Genomic DNA, 11,946 nt, shown 5'->3' on the forward strand with positions numbered 1-11,946 from the left:
CAGTAGTCTCAGTACGGTGCGCCCACTGTGCGTCTTTGCTATACAACCGGCAATATGCTAAACATGACATTCAAGATCGAAGACCGTCACGCAATTGGTGTCTTTTTTTTTTTAGGTTCGATCCTGCTATAGCCTGCCTGCCTACCTAGTAACCAGCCAGACCTAATCAAACGTAACCTAGCCTTGCAGCAGTCACGAAGCGCGACATTTAAGGCCGACGAAGTCGTCATACTTTGGTGCCTTATTTCAGGCTAACCGAACTGTAAAAATGGTAAAGTAACCATCAGTGGTTGTGCTCGTCTCCTGAACCGGAAAGACGCGGGTTACGATCCCGGCCACGGCGGTCTCATTTCGATGGAGGCGAAATGCTAGAGCCCCGTGTACTGTGTAATGTCAGTGCACGTTAAAGAACCCCACGCGATCGAAATTTCCGGAGCCCTCCACTACGGCTTCCTCATAGCCTGAGTCGATTTGGAGTGTTAAAACACCTACACCAAGCCGAACCAGTAAATCGTTATCAGAAAGGCTATAGGCGAACTGAACGCGGCCAGTCTAACCTGCCTAGAAGGTCGAAGCGGTGAAGCCGAAGCGCCAAAGCTGACTTGGAAAGTCTGAATGGTCTATGCGGCAGGTGGGCGATAACGTTTGAAAGATGGGGCACTTGGGGCGCTCTTGACATTTCCCCCTAGAAGCGCCGGCCATTTGGACGAATGAACGAGCGTGCTGCCGTCGTCTTTTGCGTGCAGGGAAGAATCGAGGCGTCACCCACGACCCGGAGCTGTTCGCGCGGTGGGTCGCCAGGCGCTTTGCGTCGCCCGACGACAAAGAGGCCGAGAAGGTATGTTGGGAGGGGGATCGAGAAAGACAGTCACTGGGGATGTTTGCCTGTTGACATTTGGCGGCCGCTGATGGCCTTGATTGCAGCGCTCTTTGAGTCGAGGTCGCGAACGCTCTTGGTTCAAGCTCTCCAGGCCATGTGGTTTGCTTTTCAGCAATGTTATGGGGAGCTTGTGGCATTCCTAGAATGTGAATATCTGTAGGGAGAGAAGCCTCGCAGGCCTTTTGTAGGGATAGCTACATTATGGTAGCATTTAGAGCCTTCAGCGTGGCGGCGCCGTGGTGGTGCCGCCACACTGTTGCTGCGCCGCCACGCTGTCACGTGGTTGGTCACGTGGTGCGGAGCAGCCGCTGGCGGCGCGGCGCCGTGGCTTATCACGTGGTTCGTCACGTGACCAAGTTCCACTCGGCCAGCTGTAGCTATCGCGTCACTCCAGGTTTAACCGGAGCTAAACCGCCGCCAATTTTTCTCTTTAGAGCAGTAGTGCCGTGAAAGCTTCGATGCAAGGTTAAAAGAACAATGTGGCCCGAATACTTTTGACTTAGGCTGTACATAGTACCAAGGAGCGCCGCCGCATCCTTTCATCACTCCGCGGTGACGCCGATCAGCGCAATTCATTGCGATGTGACGGGCATTTAAATATTTGTTTATTAGCAGCGGTGATGCGCTTCGCGATGACCGTGCACTCAAGCTGAGGATGCGCATTTCGATTCTAGGTTGCGCCCTCAGCCGTCGAAGTGAAGGACTCAGTAAGTACCAGAACGGTCGGAAATGCGTTGTGTAAGTCAGCCGCACGCCTAGCAACAAGGCGTTGCAGTTCCTTAAGACCTTTTTTCTTTAGGGCAGTAGTGCCGTAAAAGCTTTGATGCAAGGTTAAAAGAACAATGTGGCCCGAATACTCTTGACTTAGGCTGTACATAGTACCAAGGAGCGCCGCCGCATCCTTTCATCACTCCGCGGTGACTCTGACATAAGAGGCGCCGATCAGCGCAATTCATTGCGATGTGACGGGCATTTAAATATTCGTTTATTAACAGCGGTGATGCGCTTCGCGATGACCGTGCACTCAAGCTGAGGATGCGCATTTCGATTCTAGGTTGCGCCCTCAGCTGTCGAAGTGAAGGACTCAGTAAGTACCAGAACGGTCGGAAATGCGTTGTGTAAGTCAGCCGCACGCCTAGCAACAAGGCGTTGCAGTTCCTTAAGACCTTTTTTTCTTTATGGCAGTATCGCCGTAAAAGCTTTGCTACAGGGCTAAAAGAACAGTGTGGCCCGAATACTTTTGACTTAGACTGTACATTCTACCAAGGAGCGCGGCCCTTCATCACTCCGCGGTGACGCTGGCTTAAGAGCCGCCGATCATCACAATTCATTGCGATGAGGTGCTCACTAAAATTGATTTTCAGGAACCGAAATGGCGCAGTAACTCTCTCACATATCTCGGTGGACACGCAAAATGTGCTGTAAGGGAAGGGATAAAGGAGCCAGGGAAAAAAGAATGGAAGAAAGAGGTGCCGTAGTGGAGGGATCTTTAACATGCACTGGCATTGCACAGCACACGGGCGCCTTTTTACGTTTCGCCTCCATCGAAACGCTGCTGCCTTGGTCGGGTTAGAACCCCAGCGTTTCGATGGAGGTGGTGGTGGTAGTGGTTTTTTTTAAATTAAAATAGTAAAAAGGAAGGAAAAGATTTTTGCTAGCCCCGGCATCTGCCATCGCTACTAAAGCACCTGAGCTGGGGCAGCGGAAATAAAGGATAGCAGGCAGAATGTAGAAATGAAATGAAAGAGGTCAGGGGACAGGAAGAGAGGATAGGGGGAGAAGTAATATGTACAAACTATTTACACAATAAGAAATGTGTCCAGGTTGTGCGCGTGATTAGTTCATTTTAGAGGAATTCGATGGAGGCGAAATGCAACAAAGGCGCCCGTGTGCTGTGCGATGCCAGCTGAATATTCGTTTATTGACAGCGTAGATGCGCTTTGCGGTGGCCGTGTACGCAAGTTAAGAATGCGCATTTCGATTCCAGCTTGCGTCTCCAGTCGTCGAGGAGAGGAGCGCTGTAAGTAGAAGTAGGAGAAAGGTCGGCAATGCGTTGCGTATAAGTCGATCGCACGGTGGTTGCCTAGCAGCAAGGCGTAGCAGCGCCTTAAGGCCTTTTTCTGTTTAGGACATCACTTCCGTAAACGCTTCGCTAAAGGGCTAAAAAAACAGTTTTCCGAATACTTTTTTTTACTTGAGCTGTACTACATCCTAAAAATGAGCACGGACACTCCCTTCGCGACCCGCCGTGGTGGCTCAGTGGTTAGGCGCTCGACTACTGATCCGGAGTTCCCGGGGTCGAACCCGACCGCGGCGGCTGCGTTTTTATGGAGGAAAAACGCTAAGGCGCCCGTGTGCTGTGCGATGTCAGTGCACGTTAAAGATCCCCAGGTGGTCGAAATTATTCCGGAGCCCTCCACTACGGCACCTAATTCTTCCTTTCTTCTTTCACTCCCTCCCTTATCCCTTCCCTAACGGCGCGGTTCAGGTGTCCAACGATATATGAGACAGATACTGCGCCATTTCCTTTCCCCCAAAAAACCAATTATTATTATTATTATTATTACTCCCTTCGATCACTCCGTGGCAACGCTGACTTCCGTGGCACCTTTGCTACGTTCAGCACCGGGAATCACGTTCTTCGCTGATCGCCCAGAAAGTCATCGTACCTTTAGGTGCTGCTATAGTCCTCCACACAAGGAGTTAGATAAAAAACAATCCCCGGACTGGCGAAAAATTGAGTGGGGTTTACTACTAATAATAATTGGTTTTTGGGGAAAGGAAATGGCGCAGCATCTGTCTCATTTATCGTTGGACACCTGAACCGCTCCGTAAGGGAAGGGATAAAGGAGGGAGTGAAAGAAAGGAAGAGGTGCCGTTGTGGAGGACTCCGGAATAATTTCGACCACCTGGGGATCTTTAACATGCACTGACATCGCACAGCACACGCGCGCCTTTGCGTTTCAACTTTCCAACTTTCAGTTTTCTCTTTCTTCTTTCCTTCCCTCTTTTATTATTTCCTTTACGGCGCGGTTCGGGTGTCCACCGAGATATGTGAGACGGTTACAGTACAATTTCCTTTCCTCAAAACCCAAACAAAACAATTGAGCCGATGGCGTTCATAGAGTTCATTTGCGTTGACAACTTTGCAAAGGTCGTTTATTTTCGCGGAAGGCGCACAACTGGCTCCGTGGGTCAGTGGAATAATAATAATAATAATAATAATAATAATAATAATAATAATAATAATTGCTTTGGGGGAAAGGAAATGGCGCAGGATCTGTCTCGCATATCGTTGGACACCTGAACCGCGCCGTAAGGGAAGGGATAAAGTAGGGAGTGAAAGAAAGGTAGAGGTGCGGTAGTGGAGAACTCCGGAATAATTTCGGATCACCTGGGGATCCTTAAGGTGCACTGACATCGCACAGCACACGGGCGCCTTAGCGTTTTGCCTCCATAAGAACGCAGCCGCCGCGGTCGGGTTCGAACCCGGGAACTCCGGATCAGTAGCCGAGCGCCCTAACCACTGAGCCACCGCGGCGGGGGTTTACTCAAACCTAATTTTTTATATAGCCGCATGTATCCAACTACGTATAGGGAGGGCTGTCCCTGGTGCGAACACTCGCATCCCTCGTTAGACCACATTGCGTGGGAATGTGCCGGATCTAAAAAAAAAAAACGCGTATGCACTTCTCTAGAGCAATAAGAGTCGCTGCCGGCCAGTTCTGACCTCAACGAACAGCTTACGCTGACCGAAGGCTGCAATAGACTGGAATCCTCGACTAAGAACCGAACCCTGCTCTCCCATGAATACTGTTGTGATTTCCAGTAAATATTTTAAATTAAAATCAGTTGACATCCATTCTTGAAATACGGCAAATGGAAATGGACATCGGCTATGCACCTGTACGCTATGATGCGCGGAACCCCGAAGCAAAACAAAAAAGGCAGCCACTACGACATTTGCACCTGCTCTCTTTCTTTCGTCGCTTCTCTGCACTCGAAACCCTGTGTAGAAACCGTTTGGTTAGAGTAGTCGACTGTGGTTTTGATTGCTGTCGATATTAATGAAACAATACGTAGGCCACAATGGATTGTGTACGTTTTCGCACTGTCCATTGTCTGCACGGTGAGTTTCCATATTGAAGAGGCGAAAATGCATTGGAAAAGTTTAGTTCTCCCAAAAGGGCCCATAATTCGAGTCGTACGTTTTAACTAGGCATGACTATGTTGGTTTATTGACAGCGGAGATGACCCTTGCGGTTACCGCGCACACTGGTTGAAAGTGCACATTTCGATTCCAGCTTGTGTCCCCAGCGGCCGAGGAGAAGAATTCAGTAAGTAGGAGAGCGGTCGGAAATGCGTTGAGTGGTAGTCAGTCGCATGGTGGTCGCTTAGCAACAAAGCGTTGCAGTGTGTTACGTTGCACTCAGGTTAACAAACGATCTTAAGAAATTTTCTTTTTAGGGCAGTAGTGCTGTAAGGGCTCCGCTTAAGGGTTAAAAAAACAATGTGGCCCGAACACTTTTTGACGTAGCCTCTACTTCCTACCAAAGAGCACCGCCGCACCCTTTCATCACTCCGGGTTGACTCAGACATAGTAGGCGCCGATCGGCGCAATTTATTGCGATGTTATACGCATTCAAAAACTTTTGAGAACGCATTGGTAACCCCAATTAGAGCTGAATGCGATAGCATGTGATAGAGTCACTCTAGGTGATGTGGGCGATGTCTTGCGGTTGCTCCCTTTGTTTAGGGCTGACACTACGTACACTTCCCAGCCAGTTTGATGTGCGGGGTACTCGCGCGCCATCTCTTGGCGCCGCGGCGTATCTCCTCCGCATGCCGGCGCCACTACGACACGTCAAGCGGATTTCGGTTGGTCGTACGCATAGGCTTTGTTAATTGGCGAGAACAATTAGTGACGTTAATTGGTCACCTTAGTTAAACGTTGTTTACTCGCTCTGTTACGTGTTCTGCGTTTCAAGGCGCTCACGCGAGGCCTCTTTTTATCGCCCTCAACACGAGGTCCTCCTTGGTCGAGGGTAGTGCGCCGGGCTCTCAACTGAAGGATAATAATAATAGTAATAATAATAATAATAATAAGAAGAAGAAGAAGAAGAAGAAGAATTGGTTTTTGGGGAAAGGAAATGGCGCAGTATCTGTCTCATATATCGTTGGACACCTGAACCACGCCGTAAGGGAAGGGATAAAAGAGGGAGTGAAAGAAAAAAGGAGGAGGTTCTCTTCGATTCGATTCCAGCACGAGTTCGATTCTCAGCTCAGCCATTTTTCTTCTGAGCCCATGCTTTTCTTCAGAGGCACTGCGTAATGATGGTGGAATGACGTGACAAGCCCGTGGACCAATGAGGATTTGTGTAGTGACGTCATCACTGTTGTACTCTTTGATCGTTATGGGGTGTTTGTATTACGGGCGCAAGTTCACATGTTTGTGACGTCACATCGTCATCGACCAATGGCAATTTCGTTCTTACATGTCTGGAGTTGCCGCCGAACGTGCACTCTAACGCTCTCGCGTTAATCGTTTATGACCGCGTAGATGCGATTTGCGGTGATCGTGCACGCTGGTTGAGAGTGCGCTTTTCGATTCCAGGTTGCGTCCCCAGCCGTTGAGAGGACGAACTCAGTAAGTCGGAGAACGTTCGGAAATACGTTCTGTAAGTCAATCGCAAGGTGGTCGCTTAGCAACAAGTCGTTGCAGTGCGCCACGTGTCACGCTGGAAGAGAGGGCAGGAGAACCAAGGGATTAGCTCAGCTAATCCAGGATATAAAAAGCGAAAGATGTCGGCGTTCACTCTGTTCATTGGCGTTGGCGTTGACAATGTTCAAGGCGGCGATGGCTTTGAGGAAAAGAAGGGCGCATAACTGGCTCCCTGGATATGCGGACGCCTCATTCGTGCTCTAAACACACGCGGCGGTGGTAAGAGAGATGTGGCCTGAATGCGTTAGCGCTGACGGCGTTGTGACTGACATGCGGCACTGCAGCAATAGCTAGGCCGCAGCTTTCATTTGGTGACTAATCTCTCGCGATCAACCATTAACTGCATGCCACCTCCCAGAGTGGCAGGGAGGGCGCGCTCCCTATCCGGTGTGCGGAACGAACGCAATCAAAGCACGCTTTTGCGGTTGGACACCAACGCCACATACATGAAAGCGAGATTGAGGTCTCCACTCCCTCCTTTATTTATCCCTCCCCTTATGGCGCAGTTCATGTGTCCAACGATATATGAGACAGATGCTGCGCCATTTTCTTTCCCCAAAAACCAACTATTATTATTATTACTCCACTTACCCACAGAGCCGGTTGTGCTCCTTTCCCTTCGTGAAAATGAACGGCCTTTGCAAAGTTGTCAACGCCAATGAACTCTATGAACTCCGTCGGCTCACTTGTTTTTGTTTGGTGTTTGAGGAAAGGAAATGACACAGTAACCGTCTCACGTATCTCGGTGGGCACCCGAACCACGCCGTAAAGGAAGGCATAAAGGAGGGAGGGAAAGAAGAAAGAGAAAACTGAAAATTAAAAGTTGCATTTTCAAGAAAAGCGCGCGCTGCGCGGCGGCGGAACACCCGTTGCTCGGTGCTACTTGTAGCGCATGCGCACTAGTGACTAAGGAGCGAGAAAAAGAGAAATACCCGCGGCGAGGCGCGCGTTATGACGTCATGTGCCTCCTCGGAGCACCGCCACGGCGAAATCGCAAGTTGGCGGCTGGTAAAGCTTTCGCTTTAAAATTGGAGGGTTCCTGGCCGTGAATGTGGTGTCGATAGCTTGACTAGCGTATTTTGATACGGTGTTTATCAAATCGTGTATACTTTGTGTCAGACATGACACTCAGTGATGGTGTCTTCGACTGGTCGCTCCCGCGATCCGGTTTGGATCTGGCAGAGTGGGAGCCGCTCTCGCTCCGAGCGCATAGCGAGACTGGTCAAGCCGAATGGTCTGCGAATTCTTAGAGCGGAATCGCAGGAGGCAGAAGGGGGCCGTCACTTCCCGAACCCCGCCGCGGCACCGCTGTTGTCATGTGCTAGATGTGACAGCAACACAGACGGCATTCCAAGCGTAGTTAACCGGCGCCTCTTGGACATTTTTTTTGTTTCACACAGCGCGGCCCACGCAAAACACAACTCAGCAAGGACGCTACAAATGCGTGACTACACCAAAAGCCGACACTTGCTTCTGCCTACGAGTAGGGAATGCCGCGGTTAACTCGCACCGCTTCCGCGACGTAGCGGAAGTGGCTCTGTCACGTGAACACATCTCGGAGCCGCTCCGACTTTTTTCTCGGAGCGCGTCAGAGCGCTCTGAGCTGGAGGCGAGCGCTCAGAAACAACCAGCCGAATGTAGTCAGAGCGCCCGGTTTCGACCAGCCGAATGTGCGGCCGCCTCTCAGAGCGCTCTAGAGCGATCTAAAGCGACCAGTCGAAGACACCATGAGTCTCCTGTCCACTGAGCAGTGGACCCACACCTGCTGCTTCACCCACCTCCTCACCCTTTTGGTTCTCCAATAAAAAGTCTCGAACCCGACCGCGGCGGCTGCATTTGTTTCGATGGAGGCGCGCCCGTGTGCTGTGCGATGTCAGTACATGTTAAAGATACCCAGGTGGCCTAAATTATTCTGGAGCCCTCCACTACAGCACCTCTTTCTTCTTTCACTCCCTCTGTTATTCCTTGCCTTATGGTGGGTGCAGTTCAGGTGTAGGCAGATATGTGAAACAGATCCTGTGCCATTTCCTTTCCCCAAAAAACCAATTTTCATTCCTCTCTCTCCTAATAGTCACCTACCCCTCTTCCCAAGGCTAAGTGACTGGGCTGAGTGCTACCCACCTTTACTTTCCTTATAAGCTGTTCACAGCTTACCTATATTTCCTTTGTTCACTGCTGTACATTGCCCAACATAGCAATATGATTCAAAGGGTGTGCAATTAAATAGCTGTGGGAGAGTTCGGCCCTCATTGATTTTGCTTGTTAAGTTGATTTCAAGAAATGCTAGGGAGTCTTAGATTTTCCAGCACATTGGAAACAGCAGCTAAAAAAATACTGTGTATTTTTTCAAACAAGCCATTATATCAGCCGCAGTTGTGATGGAGGGTTTGGCTGATTCTACACTATTTTTTGTTCTGCTTTTTCTCTCCATCTGTGCCAGGTGATGGTCGTCAACCGCGCCTTCAGCAACGATGCCAACGTCTCGGACCATACTGACGTTTGCAACGGGTCGATCCCCTCCAAAGATTGCGCAAGCACAAACTTGTAACCACTGCCTCAACGTAGTGCCAAGCTCCTTCATTCCTGTTCCACACGAGCTCGCCAACATTTCCAATGGAGGAGCGGACAATTCTCATAATTTTATAGCAGCTGCCACATTAGGTGCACCTCTTCTGGACTGAGCTGTGATCTTCATAAGACGCCTTTTTTTCTTCGCTACAGCATTGCCTAAACGATGGACCATACTCTTTTGTCTTAACTGTATAATACACTGGTGTTTGTTGTATAAAGGCGATAGGCCACTGGCATCAGCAATGCTAGGTTTGCGAGGAATTGTACTTTGTTATTATTTCAGTTTCCGCTAGCCATTTCCATGTCAAATTATTCAGCTTTTGACCCTTCTCCGTTCAACACTGTCGCATTTTGTCTTTGTTAAATAATTCTACGTGCCTAACATTATTATTCTTTAACGCGTCCGTTTATGTTCATTGTATCGGAAATTTTAATGCCTTCAGTATTCTCACATTTTCTTATTACCTTGCCCACTGTGATGCCTCTATACTTCCACAGCACTAGAACACCATTGCAGCACGTGCAAATCTATCTGTTATTTATACAACTTTAACGAAATGGAGCCACCATTAAGGTAGAATGAGCACCGAGGGAAACCAGTGCAGCTAGCAGAAATTAAATGTCGCATCACATTTTATGGTTGGCAGGCGTTTAACGCAGGATGGCTGGAAGCAAGTGATTCAGAAAAAGTAGTACCTGTGTGAAAGGGATGCTTTCGTTGATTATTGAACCAATGACCTTCGAGCACAGTGGCTAGTGAGTACTGCTACACGACAGTTGTCGGGCATTGCCGGCCTGGCTTTTATTGGTTATTAGACGATCCCTAAACGTTATTAGTCTCTCAGGTAGTTGTTGCCCTGGTGGCACCAGCAGTTACTTTTATTAGAGCTGATAACCAGCGGCAACCCTCGAGAAAGAGGGTGCTCAGGTCTAGCGTTTCAAGTTAACTGGCAGAAAGTCGAGCAGGTACAATGGGCCCAGTAACGAGCCTATTCTAGCACAGTAGCGAGCCCGTGGCGAATATCACTGAGATGCCACCGAGGTCTTTGATGGGCACTGAAAGGTTCTGTTCTTCGCGCCGGACTGTGTTATCTTGGCGATAAACACAAACAAAAAGCAAAAAAAAATTCTGTTCTGCAAAAAGAAGCTTTGGTAGGTGTTCGCGAATGCACCGCTGGGGTCATGACGAGATGCAGGGTTTATTTATAGCCCATTGAGTCGTTGTTGAATTCGCTTATTGGGGCACTCTTCTCAACCTTTCGACCTGTGTTACATGGTAGCAGCGTTGAGGAACAGCTGCCACAGCTTGCACTATGGCGTCGGGACTGCGCTCGACCGACGTGCATGCATGGCCTCCGAGATTGCATGACAGCCTCTTACTGCTTAGTTCTGCGATCTTGGAGGCTGTGATGCATGTTGATTTCATTTGCAGTATTCAAAGCCTTATTACTGCCCAAAATTTCTCACTGAGTTTCTGTTAACGCTAGAAATGTAATGAAACGGAAGTGCAGTTATTTGGAACAAATTTTTTTACAAAGGTCCGTTTTTAGCGTTCGGTAGGGTGTCGGCGTGCGAGTTTTGCAACTCACTCAAAGTAGAATGCGGTTTAATGTTCTCCGCAGTGTAGTTAGCCCGGAACAAAGCGTGATTTTTCATGCATTTATGCACACTGCGTTGCTGCTTAAGCAGCAGTAATGACTACAGTCGTGGTACTAGTAATTTGTTTTGTTATTTCTGGCAGAGATGAAACGAAAACGAGAAGGATGTTTGAATGCTTGATTGTTTCTGTGCTGCGAGTTTTTTATTTGTTCCTTGTGGCATTTATTTTGGTGGCATTTGTCCTCGCATATTTCCTTTCAAGACCATATGTGCTCAACTGCGCGAATGCTGCAAGATGGCAGCGTTTCCAGGTTGCGGTTTACCAATGTTCCGGCTTTGTACTCATTGTATTGCCGATCTGTTGTACATAGCGTTTTTTACTATGACGAGAAGTGGCACTGATATATGCTTGTTTCTCAATTGTTGTTTTAAAAGACAGCAAAGCTGCTTTATTTTTTATTTCTTTCCTGCTCTGCGAGCAACTCACTGCGTGTTTATACATTTCCGAGAAGTGACTGCCTTTTGATGGTATGCAAGTGGTGTGTATGCAATATGTCGGCAGAGCTGGTGTCTTACCAACTCTGCTCGAACTTAATGCCTGCAAAAGAAAGCTATTCCAAGGGAAGATGGCTGTCATATATCTGCTCACTCGTGAGATCACTGACCAAGTACTTGCCGATGTTCACGAACTGCCCCGGTCGACAATATTAAATCTTCACCTCCGCATCACAGCCTGAAATTTCTGGTCGCAGCTTCTAGTGGCCGTGCATGACGAGGCGGCAGCGTGAACTTTCAGCTCCGCTTTCAGCTAAAGCTGCCTCTTTGGTATTAGAACACTGTAATCTATCCATACACGCCAACTTCTTCAGTTTGTCCTAAATTTTCCTTTGGGGTGGACAGCTCCAGGTGAGCCGCACGCTTACAGCTGTGCATACGTCGTCCATGTGTGTGCAAACCGATGACGTCAAGCTTTCAGAGCTCTGATCAAAGCAAAGCATAGTGGTGTGCCGGGCTTAAATGAGTCAACCATTTAGATCTCTCACTTTGAAATGACCGACATGCTGGCTGCAAAACCAAACGACTCCGACAGAAAGAACGGCCGCAAAAATTCAGGAGGCAAAGTCTTCCAATAATTTCGTCTACTGGTGTGATGGCCGCCGCGAGCAAGTCTGTC

At 48.8% G+C, this 11,946-nt stretch overlaps 1 protein-coding gene across 1 annotated transcript in view; it reads left to right on the forward strand.

The window, feature by feature from the left end:
- Window positions 1-11,508, forward strand: part of LOC144093432 (sodium-coupled monocarboxylate transporter 2-like) — an 82,563-nt gene extending 71,055 nt beyond the window's left edge. Inside the window, exons 15-16 of the mRNA XM_077626801.1 lie at window positions 747-838; window positions 9,043-11,508. Coding sequence (XP_077482927.1) covers window positions 747-838; window positions 9,043-9,150 — 200 coding nt within the window. The 3' untranslated portion in view covers window positions 9,151-11,508. The remainder of the gene's footprint in view (window positions 1-746; window positions 839-9,042) is intronic.
- The last annotated feature ends 438 nt before the right edge of the window (window positions 11,509-11,946 follow it).

This window comes from Amblyomma americanum, chromosome 6, assembly GCF_052857255.1.
Source record: "Amblyomma americanum isolate KBUSLIRL-KWMA chromosome 6, ASM5285725v1, whole genome shotgun sequence".
NCBI lineage: Eukaryota > Metazoa > Arthropoda > Arachnida > Ixodida > Ixodidae > Amblyomma > Amblyomma americanum.